At 37.3% G+C, this 18,590-nt stretch overlaps 1 protein-coding gene across 1 annotated transcript in view; it reads left to right on the forward strand.

The window, feature by feature from the left end:
* The window catches only part of SPAG16 (sperm associated antigen 16), a 364,149-nt gene that overhangs the window by 10,114 nt on the left and 335,445 nt on the right, over positions 1-18,590 (forward strand). The window contains exons 5-9 of the mRNA XM_062506713.1: positions 2,533-2,670; positions 8,090-8,197; positions 9,449-9,566; positions 11,000-11,069; positions 15,952-16,100. Of these exons, the coding sequence (XP_062362697.1) occupies positions 2,533-2,670; positions 8,090-8,197; positions 9,449-9,566; positions 11,000-11,069; positions 15,952-16,100 (583 nt within the window). The remainder of the gene's footprint in view (positions 1-2,532; positions 2,671-8,089; positions 8,198-9,448; positions 9,567-10,999; positions 11,070-15,951; positions 16,101-18,590) is intronic.

Below are 18,590 nucleotides of genomic sequence, written 5' to 3' on the forward strand. Positions count from 1 at the left end.
AACACTTACTTTATCCAGCTGTATAAAATGCTTTGATTTGATTATGGTTTATGCCAATGAAGTCATGAGTAATTTTATAAATGTTGTGATTTTTTTCTTTAATTATGTTAGCTGTTTTGCACATAAACGTTTTATTCCCATTATACTTTAAGGAACTTTACAGTTAAATTATTTTTTGAGTATCTAATTTTTCATTAAACTTTCCATTCATTTGTTACACAAGACTTGGTAGCACATTTGTTGTTTGCTGAAGATACTGGATTGACAGCTTTTAAGTATGAAGTGCAGAAGCTGATCAGCTGTGAATTCCTGCATCTGCCAGTCTCTCCCACCTAATTCTGAGATCCCAGGTCATCCTGAGCTATCAGTTTATTGCAGAGCCTCTGTGCAACTTTATTCCTTTGAAATCCAGTTTCTAGCAGTTATAATGTAAAGTATATAGTAATAATGTGTTATTTTCAGCCAGTCTGCCCTGAGCTTTGATGACAAAATCATAGTTAACCATCTATTCCTTAGGTTTCCAGAGTCTTGTTTGATTTTTAATAGTGATTTAAGAATTATAGCTCAGTAGTTCTGAAAAGCTTAGTAAAATACCTGTGTGTGCATGGAACTAATTTAATTTCCATGTGCAATGACAGAAGTGAGAAGAGCAGCTATTTGGCAGTCAGCTGGATGTGGAGGTGGTCTGTGAGATTTACAGGACCAGGCTGATGAAAGATAATGAGATTTCTCAGTGTTATTTGTTGTGTGGTTTTCCATTTCTGCTACATGCACAAAAACACTCACTTTCAGTACTGTTCTTAGACAAAGCTGTAGTGAATTTATTGCTATTAATTGTGTTTCCTGAAAATTGTCTATCAGAAATTTTAGCTCTGCTTGAGTTGAGGTTCATCAATTATCTATATTTGAAAAGTCGTTGTGCAAATACTTGGTGGTTTTCATGAAGGGTAATTAGGGCATTCAGTGGAAAAATACTTCCAGGAAGTGAAGGGTTGTGAGTTTCTGCCATGAGGCTGCCCTTATTTGTAGTATTTCTGATAGAAATTGTACCTGTGCATCAGTCACTGTTTGGAGGAAAGGAAAAAATCCCTAGGCTTCTTTCTTAGTGTTAAAGCCTATCCCTCCAGTAATTTACTTAAGAAAATGAACTGATGATAGAATTAATTTTACTGTGGACATGTTCAGATGAATTTTTCAAAAACCTTTCATCTACTGGTGGTGAATGTGACAGCTTAATTCAGAGGGATGAGCATTCCAAGAAGTATCCTCAGAATGCAAATATTTAGCTGACTGTAGGAAGTCATTGGGACAGAGATACTACCATTCCCCTTAAGTTTTTTGGAGGATGTTAAATAAAGGTTGCTTTTTATAGAAATGTTTTTTGTTTCAGCAGCATGATTATTGATGAATGTTATTGCTGATTACTGTCTTCAGATTTCAAATCTGCTGTTTATATCCAGGTGTAGGAAACAGTGTTTAGTATGATTTTTATTTCTGTTTACTTCTGTTCTTTTCATACTTCCATATTACTTGGAAGCAAAAAAAAAAAAAAAAAAAAAAAGCACAGATTCAATATATTTTTCACCTGAAAAGGCAAATAATGTTCATGTTGCTCCTTCTAGTGAGCTCCCACCCAGAACATCTCAGACCATCTTCCCAGCAGGGAAGGTGCTTGTGGGGTTATGGTGTTTATCTGATTTAAGTTAGTTACAACTCCGTGCACCCTGTGGTGAGTTGATGTCATGGCTGAGATCTCACTCTTCTGTCTGTACTGTATTCTTGTTTTTTACTGACATATCACCAAAAGATGGATAGTCCTAAAATAGGATACTGGATGAGTAGATCTTCTTACTGAAACTGTAGGAATTCCTGGGGTGCTACCCAGCCATTCCAGGCTGCTTCAGATACTTTTATTTTTAAAATCCAAGTCAGTCTGTGTAAGTATTTAGCTAAAGCAACCTTCAGCCTTCTACATCACAGAATCAAGTATTCTCAGGGGCTGGTAAAATAGGTAAATATTGGTAAATATAGTTAAATAAGGAGAGGGAAAATAAACAGGTAGGAATGAAGGAATTTCCCCAGGTGAGCTCTGTATTCCATGTTGAAAATGGCTCATTCATCCTTATTTTCTGCAGATTGAGTGCTCAGTAAAAAAAATCTTGATGTATTTGAGCATATGAGATAAAAAGGACTGTGAGTATATACAAATGCTATTTGAAGAAGAATATTTGTTTCTGCCTTTTAAGGTATTTAAAGAAAGGAAGAAAATAATTGTTTAATGTAAAGTATTGTGTTATGTGTCTTGACTATTATGAACAATACACATTTTAGAATGAAAAGCAGGAGAACAGAACAGTGTGTGGGGTAGTGAATTCACTGCTACAAATTCTAATGGTCACAGCAGGTAAATGCTTGAAGATGGTAAATATTGCTGTGATTCTGGTTTAGGTAAATGGTAGCATGAGAAGGAAAATATGAGTGAAGGAATGGAAACATGGAATGAAATAAAGAAATCTGTTTCTTTTCTACCAGGTATGAACTCATTGAGAGAGGTGTGCTCACAGTTGAGGATGCTGGGCTGGTTCCAGATGTGTACACCCGCAACCAGCAACTGGAGACTGAGAATCTGAGCTTGAAGAAAGATCTGGAAAACTACAAACACTCTCTCAAGTATGTTATTTGGTTTTGTTGAAACTTTTATATATGGTAGTAGATAAAGTAAAAGGTAAGTAGAAGCAAACCCAAGTACTTAGTGAAAAATAGTAATTTCCTGTTTGTTATGCTGGCTACACAGACTTTTACTTCTAGGTGACATTTATAATTAAAGCTCAAGTTTTTCTGAGTTCTGTTAGAAATGTAAATATTAATTTCTTTTATTTGTATTTACTAGGTCAAAAATAACTTTCAATATCCCGTAATCATAACAAATTACTGCAGAGAATTGTGAGAGCCTAATAGGTAGAACTAAAAAATAAATTGTTATGTGCATTTTGTATTACAGTACTATAAATTACAGCTGCCACAAACCTTCAGTGTAGGAAAAAAAATCACTATACATTTAGTCTTCATTTTTAATTATAAAAAAGGTATCACTCTGGGCCTAGTGGTAATGGTGTGTCAGTGTAAATTGCCATCATTAATTATACTCATGTGTACATCCATTGTAGTAGTTTATGCTACAAGTCTGCATGACTTCAGTCAGGAGAGTTAAAATACTTAGCCTGTAAAATGGAGTGATGTGGTAATGAGCCTTATGTTGCATGGCCTTTTCTGGAGAGTGGTCCTTGCACGTGTGTGTGTTCATTGGGAATGTACTCTGAGGCCTATTTATGCACTCCCTTCATATTTGGTTTCAAAACATGGAACTTTAAAGTTAATTCTGTCTCTTTGATTCTCCTCAGGATTGCTCAAGTTGCTAATTTTCATTTAGGTTGTTCCTTTCTATGAAAAAAAACAAACCCAGAACTATTCAGATGTCGAATAATCATTGCTGCTGATAATGGTAATTAAATTATTTTCTGATTGTAATGATTTATTACATTTTAATTTAATGAATTAATTGGCCACAGTCAAGTAGTTTAATAAACAGTGGCAACAATCAAGTCAGATACTGCGTAGTCTAAATACAATGATGCACTGGGAGACAGACCATAGGGAAAACATTTTCTTTTTTAATCTGCAGCTTCTTTGGACAATGGGTACTCAAAGATTGTGTCTCATATGAGTGGGGGAGAATAAGAAGCAATCATGCAGAGTGAAAGAAAGAAGGACAAAATGTGGCCGTCATGAAATTTATCCTTGATAGCAGTAATTTCAATGAGCATTATTTTCTTTTTTTCCCCACCTATTTTCTTTCTTCATCCCTCTCTTCACCCCTTCTGTGAGGCAGAACATGCTGTAACAAAATAATCTGAGTGGATTATGACTTTATAAGAGTTTTCCTGGGTTTGTTGTATCGCTACATCATTATTTAACAATATAAAGCTCAAACTCATTGCACCATGGTCTGAATGAGCTGGGTTTTTTCCCCTAAGAATATCTTTTTACTCCATGGAGTGCCAGAAAAGCTTTTATAGCAGCTGTCTGGTTAAAAGGCTGAGAGATGACATGATAATGTACAACCACGAGCAAGCAGGAGAGGGAAAGAAGTGTAGGTATTGGGCTGCTGCAGGCTCTCTGTTAGATAAAATCCCAACACTCAAGTTGAATTCACAGACTGAAACTGGGGCCTGCTTTTTCATATTCTGGTATTGGAACAAAAAGTAGCAACACTCTGGTGGCAAACAAATGGGTCATGTCACTGGTTGGTGTTGCAGAGAGGGCACTGAAATTCAGGGCAGTTGTGTGTGACACAGACTGTGTGTGAGCACATCCTGTTCACTGGCTTACCCACTGCAGGTATTGTGCCTTGTGAAAACACTGCTGAAGCCAGACCCTCCCTTTGGCCATTTGCAGGGAGAGCTTTATTTCCATAGTCTGTCAGCTCTTACTGGAATGCAGTATAGGCAGCTGTAAAACTTGCTAACAGTACTCTGTCCTTACTTTACTTTTCAGCCTTTTCATTTCAAATAACTTTCAAAGATCTCACTGATACTAATGTTAAAAGTTCAGCATTTGTGACATTCATTTCATATACATTGTTTGGAATAATCTATGAATTAAACCAGTACTGCTTCTGAAATAATTGAAATGTGTGAAATTGAACATTTTTGCTGTACATACATGGGCTACAGTGTTCTTTTATAACTTTTGGATAAACCCTAGTCATAATACTGTATACTAAATCCATTTAGTGTAGTGACTGTTAACAGCATTTTTTCTTGTTCATACATTCAGTAACTTGAGTCACTGCCTTTGCTGTGGTAAAGCAAATATTCCAACAGGAGCCAAAATGACAATGTGAATTTTCTGAGAGAATGACTCAGAAAGCAGAATGCCTGAGAGCATGAGAGAAATGCTGATTTGACTGGTTAGAAACCAAGGATTTTGTGAGCAAGGGAAGTCCTGTATTTTGCTCTGTGGATTACTCAGAAAACATTGATTGAGAGCTACAGTGCTGTGAATTGTATTTGAGGAAATCTTGTAATTGCATTTGGTATTTCTGAGTTTGATACTCTTGACAGCCGTCTTGCAGGAAAGAGATGTTATTTGGGATTTAGGCAGTATGGGGGCCCAGGATAAATGCTTATAAACCAATTAACTCCTGCTTTAATGTTGTTTAGCAATTGGTGGAAGACATTTAGTGTCTAGAAGCTATCTGTAATTGTATTTTGGGTATTTTAATACAGTATTTACATGATTGCATGCAGGCAGGGGGGGGAAATTGAGTAGATTGCAGGCTGTTGGTTAGATTTCACTGTGGTGTTTTATTATTTAAAGAGAAAATTGCTGTTAGCTTCATTTCCTCAGTTGTGAGCATGTATTTTTTATAGCTTGTGCAATGTCTGAAGGCATCTTGATGTCTCTGCATACATTAAAAGAAATAAATATCAGCATAATCCTTTTACTCCAAAACTAAATATAGTTATTTTTAAGGTTTAGATACACCACTAATCTTTATTTAAACGCTTTCTAAAAATGACCACTGTGTGGTGACAGAAAGCAAAACTAATTTTACACTGGTTTACCATGTGACACTAGTTGAAGGGTACCTCAAATGTGCTCCTTTTCTTTTATCTTGAAGGCTACATTTGAGCCCCAGTTTACTGCTAAGGGGTGTTGTTGTCTGCTGAATGTTTCCCGAATGGGTTTTATCCCAGTATGCAGGAAAAAACTGTAAATAACACTGACAATGGTAAACGGTTAAACAAGACTAGTTAATTCTATACCCTCATCTTCAGTGGTGTCTGGTCACTTAATGTTCTGGTAACATTTTTCTGAACTGAAAATAGATTGCAATTTCATAGCCATGTTAAACTCTGCCTATCTGATGATATGAAATCATTTGAATACCAGATATTTTTGTGTTTTCCTATGGCCAGACCCAGTCTGTTGCCTATTTATTTAAACATGTGCAGTCAGATTGTGATGGTCACAGGGACCAACACCACATTGTGTTGGTCATGGGGACTGTGAACTTTGATATGTAAAAGCTCTTAAAATGCTTAGGAAATTCTTATGTAGATGAAATCAAGGTTGTGCCAAGCTTTTGCCTGAGGTATGTAGTTGAGTTGGCACCATCAGTTAGGAAGTGTAAACATTTGCAGTTACCTTTCTTTCCTTTTTGAAGCACACCCATCTTACAGCCAAAGTAATGGTCAAAATAGAAAGTAATTCTGGAAGTCATATTTATTATTTTGGTTAGTGACAGTAGCAACAAAATTCTCAGTTCAGCTGCTGTTTCTGCACCAAAATCTAACTATTCCTGCACATATTTTTTCAATTACACCATGAAAAAAGTGCACAGTTTTTGTGTAGTGCACCTCTTTTAAATGCAGCTGTTTAATTGCATGGTGCATTTAGCATCTTTGCTGCTAAGTGCCATGTGAGCTAGAGAGAGTAAAAGTCTGATAGTATAGTCTTTCTAAAACTGTCTTTATTTCAATTACAATTTTAGCTACAACTTGCAGCATCTTGGGGAATGCAGTCCCACCTAAATTCAGTGGGATCAGGGCATGTAACTTGCCTCTGAAAATCCCTACTTGGGTTTGTTGCACCCTGTCCTCTTTCGCTATTTTAACCAAAGTACTTGTTTGAGAAAGTTTAAATGGAGACCTGCAGACTTGGTCATATATCTTCCCTGAAATAAATGGATATTGGCTTTACCATGGCTGTAGCAACATCTTTTATGCTCACAACAAGCCATCAGGTGGGCTTTGAAAGGGCAGGCTTTGCATTCAAATTCTTTATGGCAAGTCAGGTTTTGAGCATGGTGTCATGAGGGAGTTGTTTCCCAGTTGTTGAACTGTCCTGAGACCACTGATTCATTTACCTCTCAAATGTTTGTAGAAGCCTGAGCAGAATGATTAATGTGATCCCATACTGGTGGAGTTCCTCTGTTTGCCAGCTCCATGGGGCTGGCATGAATTCACTGGGCTCTCCTTCAGGCCTGTGCTACAAGAACCAATTCACATACAAATGTACATGTGTTAGTATGGTGGTTTGTATAGGTAACAAATAGAGTGCTTGCATATACAGCAGGTATAAATTATCTGTATTAGTAAATTATTTATATTTTAAATTATTAAATATAATGTGCTGGCAGTTATGGATCTTCTTCCTGGACCTCTTATTTTGGCATAAGCAATTTTCATTTTGGTTTTACCTAATTCTTCAACTCCCAATTGCAGAGGAAATGAGCTTTATTTCTGCAAAAAGCAAATGTCTAATTTCAGTGCAAGTTAATTTCAAGCTTCCTTTGCAATTAAACAATTCATCTACTAATCTTTCCTGCCAAACCTATATCAGGAAAGGCAAGGAGAAAATGTACTGAATATATGCAGAGTATTTTCTTTTTTAGGTTTATGGAGCAGAGCATCTCAGGGTGTCCCATGGCTATGTGTAGAATGTGCTCAGAGAATAACAGGTTATCAGTATGTTTCCAAGTAATTTTGAAATTGAGTCCTTTTGCTGCCTCCTCTCACATCCAGGGAACACCTGAGGACATGATTGAAGAGAACCTAAAATGTTTTTGGCCCAACTTTTTCCACTAGGCTCTGCAAATTAATTTGCACAGCAACAATACAGATGTGATGTAAATATTTTCTTAAAAATCAGTATTTTCAGTGTATTATCAATATGCTTTTGCATAGAATTTTAAACAATAAGTTTGGTTTTTCTGCCTCCATGAGACTCCTTGTACTTAACATAAAGTTGACCTCAGCACTGATGATTTATAATACCAGAATCCTTATGGATTCTCTCTGAGGGAAACAGAAGAGTACCCATGGTTTTGAGCCTCAGCTGGCAGCAAAAAGATCTCAAAAGTACATATTCTCCAACACAGGTTGTACTAACAAGAACTTCCAGCTTAGATGCAATAGACATGTGCAGATCTGAAAATTAATTCAATATGTATTCAGCATACCTTCATGCAATTCACAGGAGGAGACTAACACTGCTGCCTTGCATTTTCTGTTTTTACACACAGTAAAAGAGAAGAGGCTCTCCTAAAAATGCAGAAAGAACGAGACTTCCATCGAATGCATCATAACCGAGTGGTCCAGGAGAAAAACAGGCTGATTTCTGATATGAAAAGGTACAAAATAATTTCAGTTGCTAGACATGTAGCATTAAAGATAATGTTTTGAATTGTTGCCTGATAATGAGATAACAGTATGAAATATGAAGTGAGCCTAGCTGCATTTAATTATGTCCTGGTAAACAGCAGCTCCATGTGACAGATCAAAGAATTTCCAAGGATTTATTTTTGGTGGATTTTCTATTATGCAGTATGCATTAATGAACACATAGTATTTCTAATAGTTGGAAGCAAAAACGAGTTGTTGGGTTTTTTTTAACCCAGATCTTTTGCCATAAATAGGTGGTGATTTCTGTTTAGAACCTTTGCCCGTTTTAAGGATAACTGGTATCACACCAAGTTCAGAATCTTTGCATTCCTGATTCTCATAGCTGGCAATTTCTGTCACCTGAAACTTTCAGTAAGAAACTTGTTCTGTTGCTTTGGTTACAAATAACCCCAAACTAGTCCATTGCTACTGAGTTATAGTGATTTAATTTCTAAATAGGAGCTGAGCTTAGAATCTCTTCTTTGCACATGTTTGTGCCAGCACTTGTTTTAAAATAGCACTGGGGAGAGGCCTACATGTGCAGCTCCAGTTAATTCCCTGAGTTTTGCTGGTGTTGTCATCAATCAGTGCATGCAATAGCAGCTCCCCCCTTGGAATGCATGCATGCTAATGCAAGAGAGCACTCTGCACTGGTTTGTCTTCTGTGACGCAGCGTTCTGCAGGATGCAGTGCTTCTGGAGCTGTTGGTGTCACGTGCTTCTCATGAGGCATTACATGTCTGAATCTTAGTTTGTCTGGAGGATTAAAGTGCTGAAGTATTCACAGTGTAATGTGTAGTGAAGAAAGAAATGGGGATCGTATTGTGACTTTTTTGTCCAGATGAAGATCTTATTTAGTAGTCAGATAAGAGCTGTAGTTCTCTTTCTTCCAGTGAAATACAGTCCATCTGTAAGAAAGTAAATTAGCCAAAATTAACATGCAGTATGTGTATGAAGGATTAACGACAGGACAAAATTGGATGAATTGTTTTAAGATGTGACCAAACAAGCTGTGAATCCTCTTATTCATTGATCTGGCTTTCTTTTTTCCCTCTGTTGTGGTATTGCTGTTGGTTGCTTACATACTAAACAGCTTTGCTGTCTCCTCTGTGTTGACCTTTTGGTAATTTCACTCATTTGTTTTGGGAGGGGAGAAGTTATGCAGATATAAATCTCTGATTTAACTCATCTATGAGGAATCCTTTTTCCTCTTGCTCACAGGCTGAAGGCACATTATGCATCCTATGAACCAATGCTGAAGCAGCTGTCAGAAAAATACCAGAATTCACTGACACAGAAAATGTTAACCAGTTTGGAGAGAGACAAAGCAATGGGGCAGGTAAAAGTGTGGTGAACACCACTTGCATAGCTGTAAGGAAGCTTCTGGTTCTTACTTTGGTAAATACATAGGTAAAGCAACTCACTTATGAAGTGTACTGAAACAGAATATTTTGAGTTTCATGATTTGGTGAAATATTAGCAGTGAAAGTATGTGAAACATGGTGCCACAGAGTAATACATGTCAGTCTGTACTTGCTCAGTGCTGCTCTACATGAGGCAGGAGTGTGCAGTAGTTGTGATATTCACACAGATTCCCTCCCATGCTTCCATCCATGCCTTTGGAAGTAACTTAGTTTAACTTCCTTTATTACTATTAATTATTTTACTTTTCTAAATATACCCGGTAGTGACCTTCTAGTTTAGAAAAAAATACATTAAGAGATCAGAGGCAGTTGTACTGTCTTGAGTGGAATATTTGAACATTACTTTTACTTCTCTAATCTTCCATGATGTATACCAGATATTCTGCCCCTTTGACAGGAAACAGGATGAGCACAGGTAGGAGGGATGACAGACAGAAAATTACCTTGCATGTGTTAAAGAAATGAAGTAGGAAAAAAATCCCCAAATGCATTTCAGCAGTTGCATTAATTATGTGTTGGTAAAGTGAAAGGAATGTACTGTGCTCACACCCTCTTCTGATGGTCTTCATCTCTCATTTCCTCCTTTCCTCTGCCTCCAGTTTTCCTCTGGTCAATTCAGGGCTTACTTATAAACCAGTGAAGATTATATGTTTGAAATTTCAATAAGGAAAAGAAAATGCCTCATAGAAAAAGGAAGTTTATGCCCATATGGAATTCTGCTGAATCAGGAACACAAAACATGGAACAGTTCCAATGCTCTGAAATTTCAGGGATATATATATATATATATATGTATGTGTGTGTCTATATAGATATATATATTATATGTATGTGTGTGTATATATATTATATATATATTTGTGTCTATATAGATATATATATATTATATATATATGTGTAGGGCCTCTGCAGTTATGAACTGTATTCATTCCAGAGCAATGAGTTTTTTGTAATGCATAACACTATATAATGTGATGTTTTGTTGTGATGAAGCTGTAAGTCACATTGTGCCATTAAATTCAAGATCAGTGCAGTGACAGCAGTTGCTATAAGTTACTGGTATAGTCAGAACCCTGGTATTTTGTATGTCTGCATTGTTTTAATAGAGTTGTAAAAGTGTTTTGAGAGATTCTGGGTGGCTTGTGCTTTATTGCATTGTTGCTCTGGGTCTTTCCAAATCTTGAATTAGGACTTATGCTCACAACTGAGAGACAATAATCAAGAATAAAAAAAATATAGATGGAATTAATAAGGTAGACCAGCATGAATGCTGTGTTTTGCGAATAGACACTTTAAAAGCAGTGTTTTCATATTGCTTCCTCTTGTTCTTTCCTCTTTTTAAAATTAGGTTACAGGTTTGCAGGTTGCGTTGGAAAGTTTAGAGTCTGGATATGCTAAGCAGATCCCTGAGACAAAAGGTAAAATATTCTCATCACCAGGCTCAGACCGGTTATGTATTTTTTTGTTTTGTTTTGTTTATGTGATGCTTCTCAAATTGTGGTGTACCAGTAAATCAAAAATACTTGCACTATGTTTTATCAACTGACCTGGTGTCTGAGCAGCAGTTTTTTATCATTTAAATATTTTATTCTGAAGTTAATTCACTAAGGGGAGTGAGACTACTGAAGGCAATATGGACTGTATGAGTAACTTGGAAGGACTTTGTCCTAGAAATCTATTCTGTGACTGATTTTGTTACTGTATCTGCTGATACTCCCTTTTTGTGTTGTGTGCACATGTTCTTTCTCAGCTCACCTTTCAGAAAGCATACATTATGGTCTGGAAACATTTTGAAAATACTGGTATTATGAAATCCAGACTCAGTTTTACAGAAGATTGCTAAGATGATATAATACCTTCTGGAATAGTATCTATATGGCACCACACTACTTCCCTGTGTAATTTTAATAATATTTTTTCTAACTCCATTAGGAAAACCCCAGCACCTCTGCTTTCCTAAGTAAATGAAGCTCATGCTATCGCACTCTCTGAGAGCACAGATCCCACTAATGATTTTGAACCTATTTTTCAATTACAGCTACATTTGATAGTTAATAAGATAAGTTTCAAATAAACCAGGTTTCATCAATTCTCCTGAAAATAAGTGGGATGGTGCAAAAGGGAAGTGGTGAGCTCCATCCTCTGATAACAGAGTATTCACATGTGAAGGGAGTGTGGCACCTGCCTTAGTCATGAGCAGGACTGCCATCAGAGATAACTGTTTATGTAAAATTAGAGAACCCTACAAACATTATATAACTTCCAGGTGAAGAATTTGTTCCAATTATGGCAATTTCAGTATCTGTTTTGGAGGTTTTTTTGTTGGGTTGTTGTTTTTTTTTTTCTTTTTCCCATGTGTTGAAGCCTAAAGCTCCTTTGGAATTGGTAATATATCCCAGGTAAAAGTTACCCCAGGCTTTGACAATCAAGCTTCATTAGTTCCCATGATCATGGAATTACTGCCATTGTGTAAAATTCCTCTAGAAAACACAAGGCTGAGAAAGAGAATAGTAGCCACGTAAATGTATTTTGGGTTTTTTTTGTGTTTGTAGTTGAGTGAAGAGGCCAGGAAGCATTGCCTTCCTTTCCTATTAAGGTGCACTCTGGCTTGAGGATATATAGTGGTGGATTTTCCCCATGCTTGTGTTTTACAGTGTGGATGCCCCATCTTTGCCCCCTTTTCATATTAAACATACTTTCATTTGTTGTTTGATTCTAAAAACCACTCCCTGGCTGTTCAGTCTTGTTTATTCTCCAGAAATCATGAGAGCACTTTGTAATACCAAGAAGTGACAAGCAAGGGAGCCATTTGACAAATAATTATATATAAAAAAACCCTTGTCAGTCTCCAACACAATTTAAGCTCATCAGCCACCCATGTGCTTCTACAAGTCTTAATTTGCTTCATACCTTGAGTGTCATAAATTAATCAGTATTTCAATTCATTTTGTTTCAGTGCTTTGTCCTCTAATACTGCATAATTTTTATTGCCCTCTGTAGGTCCTACTCACGTCTCAGTGGGTAATATTGTCTCTTTTAAAAATACTTTCTGCTGCCTATTGAAAGGTGATCATATTCTGTTCCCTCTTGTTTTCTTATTAGTGAGAGAGTATAACCCTGAGAAACACGGATTTCTCATGGGTACTGGAGAAATGTTTGCTTATTTTTTTTTTCAAAATTCACATTGCTGTAGGATTTGGAAATCTGGGTTGTAAGGATACTTCCAGCTGCGTTTTTCAGTCTTCTGGGCTAACTTCAGTGCATTGGGATGCTTGAGTTGGAGGGCAGTGCACAGCCAGAGTGGCAAGTGATCCTTGGCCAAGCTGAGCTGTCTCTCCTGGCAGGTATTTGCTTTCACTGCAGTGCAGAGCCTGAAGGAAGCAGGGAGGCTCTGCCCAGTAGCAGGGGATTGCCCTTCACTGCTCCTGAGGCTGCATTGTCCCACAGCTTGACTCAGCAGTGGAACACCTGGAATGCTGGCAAGGCTAGAGGGCACTGAGAGTGGCATTTAATTAGTTTTGGATTTGCTGGACTGTGAGGTTCTGCACATCCACTCCAAGAAGGCAGGAGAGGAACTTGTACAAGGGCATGTAGTGACAGGACAAGGGGAAATGGCTTCATACTGAGAGGTGAGAGGTTTAAATTAGATGTTAGGAAGAAATCCTTCCCTGTGAGGGTGCTGAGGTCTGGCACAGGTTTCCCAGAGAAGCTGGGGCTCTCCCATCCCTGCAAGTGACCCAAGGCCAGGCTGGACAGGGCTTGGAGGAAGCTGGGATAGTGGAAGGTGTCCCTGCCCACAGCAGAGGGATGGAAGTGGATGAGCTTTAAGGCACTTTGCAACCCAAACCATTCAGTGGTTGTGAGTTTGGTTTTAGTTTGGAGCTGCTGTTTTTTCTCTCTGAGTCATATAGTGCACAATAAAGAACAAAGGGGAACTTCTCAGTATTCACAGTGAGTTTGCATTGTAAATTTGTATCTGGCAGCTAGGTAGAAAAAAATTAATAGTACTTAATGTTAATTTTAGGACAGCTATTCTGGACTTCATTACTCCGGTGTTTGATGTAGGAGCTTTCATCCTGCTGCATTTCAGGCAATTGAAGATAGCATCCACAATACAGAGTGTGTAATTTATTTACTAGCAGTTTTTTGCTGTCTCACTGTCAGGCTGCTGTTCAGCTTTGTACAGAAATCCTTCAAGAGAAGAACGTCTAATAATTTTTAAGACACCCAAAGAAACCTATTTCTTGCCTCGGTTTTTCAAATTGATATGAAGGACATGTAGTAGTTTGAGAGGGGCTAGTCAGCAATTATTGTTGGGCTTTGTGATCCTGTGGGTTGGTTCTCTCTCTCTGATGCCCACTCAGAAATCAGCTCTGTAAAAAAATATACTTTGAGTACAGGTTACCTTTTAAAAAATAATGGATTTTTTAAAATGAGATTAGCATTAAAAGCTGGTTGTGTTTTAAATCTTGTCCTTCCTGATATGGTAGCAAGATCATACATAGAGGAATCTAATTATCAAAGAGAGAGAGCTGATATTTTATTTAGGGTGTCAGTGTGTATTATCAGTGCTTGCACACTTCCTTATGGATCAAAACACAGTGTAAAGTGATGCTCTGATTCCTTTTACCTGCAGGAATTCAGCAATGTTGATTGTGGCTTGCTTATAAACCTAAGTCAACACTGCTACAGCAGCTGTTTCTAAACATGTTATAAAACTGCTCCTTGCTCAGTACTCTTCTTGTATTTTCTAAAAACAACATCTGCTTATTTATTACCCAATTATATTCAAAAGTTGAACTCAATGAGTTTCTTTACTCATGGTTGAATTAACTCAGTGCTAAGACTGTTAACTGTGCTTTTCCTTTCCTTGATCTGATGCAATTGCAGTTAGAAGGTCATGCAAAAAAGCCATTTAAAATGAGCCTGGTTGTGCCCATTCCATGAGCAATGGAATCAGAATAGAAAATCTTTAAACCTAAGATACTGACATCTAAGTGCAACAGTTCTTTGGAACTCATTCTTTATTTTTTTCATAGTTACTGACTTTTAAAGCTGTGGAACTGTTGTAACACTGTTGCTTGATAGGTATGTGTATCTCAAAAAGAGCAACAAACCAAATACTCTTGAGCAACATGCTAGTGGATAGCAGTTAGTACATGAGTAGATGTTAGACATCAAACCAATTTTGCTGTTTACTGATCCTCAGAGAAAGTTATTATTCAGGATATCTGTGACAGTAGCTTCAACTCTTGAAACAGTGAGAATACATAAATACTGAAGTTTTTTTTTAATCCTGGCATAGTTCTTTCCACCAGTTCCAGTTGTACTCAGGTTGGGTATACAGGAAGGTTTTGTGTTGTTTGATCTGCTTTTTTGCCTCAAGAGTGGAGGGAGTATTTGTGGGTTTTTTTTCCCTGCTTGAAGTCATCAGGTTTGCATTTTGGTGTAAAGGTCTTCATAAAACCATTTTACAAGAGCAATCACTTAGAAATGCATAATGTGTGGTCCATTTGTTTCAGTCTGGATTTTAGCTGTATAATGTGTTCTTCCAATCAGAGATTATTTTCAAAGAACCAGAGGGATGTAAGTGCCCAAATCCTGCTGGAAATCAGTATTACATTCTATTTCATGCAGACCCATGTACATCCAACAGAGCACTGCAACAAGATGCAGGGATCCCAAAGAGCTTTGTTTGGGTTTGTGTGAGCTGCCAGTGCAAAGGCTGTCAGGGAAAGCAAGTGTCCTTTCTGCCAGGTCATGGCAGATGCCCTGTGCTGTAGTCCACTGTGCTGTACTCTTCATCCTATCTTTTTCAACCTTTGATTTCAAGCTGTGTTACCTGCTTAGGATTTCTTTGCTGAGCTACCTATTCATCAGTAATTCCTTGTTGGAAAAGTGGGTTGGCAGAAAGTGCAGGGAAACAAAAGGAATTATGAGCTGTAAATCAGAATACTGCATTGGTGTTGGACACCAGATAGGGTGCAGTGAGCTGATGTTTCCTGTGGCTCTGAAAGGATGCATCCATTTTCCTGTGACTCTCTCTGTACTGCAAGATCATAGCATTTTGGGGGCCAAGTCTAGGGTACACTTTAGGTAAGATGAAATTATTTGTGGAACAGAGATCCAAGTAGCCCTGGAATACTTTATATGGATGGCACAATAACCAGAGAATTATTTATTTAAAGTGGTGTTTCTTTGAGAATTTCACATGTCTGGCTAATATTAAGTAAGGAGATAGCTTCCAGAAGAGTAAATACAAAGCATTCTGATGATATTTTTATTGGTTTTATTTCATAGTAGGCCATGATTGTACGAGGAAGAAAGGATTTGAAGGTCCCACCCAGAAAGCTCTTCGGGAAGCCAGGCAGCAAAAATTCCTTGTTGTTGCAAGCTCTTCCTGTGGTCCAGATGAAGATGCAAAGAAGATGGGCAGGAGAGATCTAAAGGTAGTGTTCTTTCCAGCTGCACTGTATCAATCCTCTTTATACTAAGCTGTGCTGAAAGACATCTGTCCAATGTGGTTAAAAGAAATCCTGCTTAGCTGAAGTAAATAGGACAGGTAGGTAACAAGTTTTTTATTTTAATACAAGTTTCTATAACATTAAATTTTCAAGGAATTACAGGAACTCTGATTAATTTGAAGCTAGCAGTCTACCTTTTGAGAATCCAATATAACCACCTAGCAGAGGAGGAGCAGTGGCTGTAATTGCTTCTTGCTCTGTTGTGTTTCTTTTGTAACTTGAGAAACCCTGATGTATTCCATGATGCTTGCTTGAAGCTTTTCCAGCATTTCAGACTTGTTCTAGCTGGGACTAAAAGGGACTACATCAGTAAGACTAAAGGCAAAAACCTGGTAATTTCCTAATAGTCAGAGCTTCTAAACTTGAGTGTACCAGAGGTGCTTCAGTTTAGAAGTTGTGAAAATCAAAATTCCTGATTGAATTTTTTTTTTTTTGAAAGAATGTTTACTTTATTCTGATTGTTTTATTTATTGAGGTTGCATTTTTGGACTACATAATAATGTGGGCTTTTTTTCCAAATTGGGATAAACATTGTAATATCTAAAATTTCAGAAGCTCCTAAAACTGTTACACTGCTCTGTTTTTGAGAACTATGGTTAAGAGTTTAAACTGTGTTTTTTGAAAATGAAAAAAGCTCTAGTTGATGGTGATATAGTCAGAAGCAACTTCAATCTTTCCCTGTCTGCATAAGAAGATGTCCATGGTAATTAATTTTTGTAGGTTTCTGTTTGCATGAGCATTTAATCTGTTTCACTTTGGCAGTGCACCTCTCCACAGACAAATATTTTAGTTCTGTTTTCATTCTTTTTTATGCTCCTGAGTCCTCTAATTAAAAAAAAATCTGTCTGTATCTCTTCTGTTGCTTACTGAAACATTTCTCACCATGTAGAGCAAATATTTTTCCATCCTGTCCCCACACCTCTTAGTATCTGAGGCAAGTGCCAGTCAGTCCATCTCTGCTTTCCCTGTTTTTCATGCAGTGGTGAAAAACTTCCATGCTAGACTCTTAAAGGTACCTCCTCTTTTCATTCTGACTTGTGAACAGATAAAATTTCATAATCCAAGCAGCAGTCATTTTTGTGTTTCTGTTTCTACTGAATTCATCAGGATTTTTATGGAAGACTTCAGCAGAGAGTTATGCTTCACCCCTGAAATATAAACTGCACAGGTAGTGTGCCTGTCTGGCTCTTGTTCTTTGAAATTCAGGAGCACAGTTGGTTGACTGGTTCTGGCAAGCATGTGTGTTTCTGCAGGTCTTATGTTTCCCAAAGGAGTGCCACCAGCAGCCCTGATGTCTTTATTTAATCAATGGGTTAGAAAAATGGGTTAGTTTCAGAAAGAAGGCATCAGAAAATATGGGCATGTTTGAATGTACTAGAATTTTCCATGGTTATGCAATAATCTAAAACTTTAGGTGTGAGATTAGCATCTCTTCTAAACGGAACAACAGTTCTTTTACATTTCACAGTTCCCAGATCTATTATTATTTCTAAATATTTCCTTTCCCATAATAAAGGATTCCAGCTTGGATAGTGCATCTGAATTACTTAGGATGTTAGAAATAAATGGCAGAGGGAAATGATGAATGTGTAGAGTGCAAAGAAGTAAGTTAAAACTGTGTTTAAAACAGGAGACAGAACTCTGTCCTGTAGGGCACATTTATTGAACTACAGTTCTACTCCAATGTATTGAATTAAAATAGTATGTTCTTATTCAAGTGTTTAGGTGTCTTAAGTATTCGTTCCCATCAAAAGGATGAGGTATAAAGAGGTGCCTTTCCTTCTTGAGGTGAATTTCTGTGATTCTTTGAATCAAGCTTGTGTGGTGCTTCTCCTCTGACCTTGATCAGAAGACCTTTTAAGTTCTGCTGTGTGTTATGTGACACTTAGACTCTTTCTTAAAATGATTCAATGTGAATGAACATGAACATCCACTGAAAAGTGTTCCATAAGTCATTTAAATGTTTTCTTGGGAAGGGTAAAATTAATCTATACTTACTAAAATTATGAGTCATTTAAATTCTCTTTGTACCACAAAGGAAGTAGGAGTCAGAGTGTAGCAGTTTTGATTAAACCAGGGAGAAACACCAATTAAATGTGGTAGTTTTGGTTCACCAGTCTGAGTTTCTCAGCCAACGCACCAATTAATGTAGTGGGTCTAGTGCTGGCCAAATGCCAGTGCACCCACTAGATTTATTTACTCATTTTCTGCTGCAAGGTAAGGATTAGGAGAGCAAAGCAGGCTCAAACTTTAAAGGGTACAAAGAAAACTTTATTAACAGAATTAATAAAAAAAACACCTTCAGACCACTTCTCCCCCCCTTTTCTTTCCCATTGACAATATAAAAGAGACAAAATTAGTGACTTTCAGTCAGTTTACCACCTCTAAAATAGTCTTTCATGTCGCTTAGGGAGA

Source organism: Cinclus cinclus, chromosome 21 (genome assembly GCF_963662255.1).
Source record: "Cinclus cinclus chromosome 21, bCinCin1.1, whole genome shotgun sequence".
Lineage (NCBI taxonomy): Eukaryota > Metazoa > Chordata > Aves > Passeriformes > Cinclidae > Cinclus > Cinclus cinclus.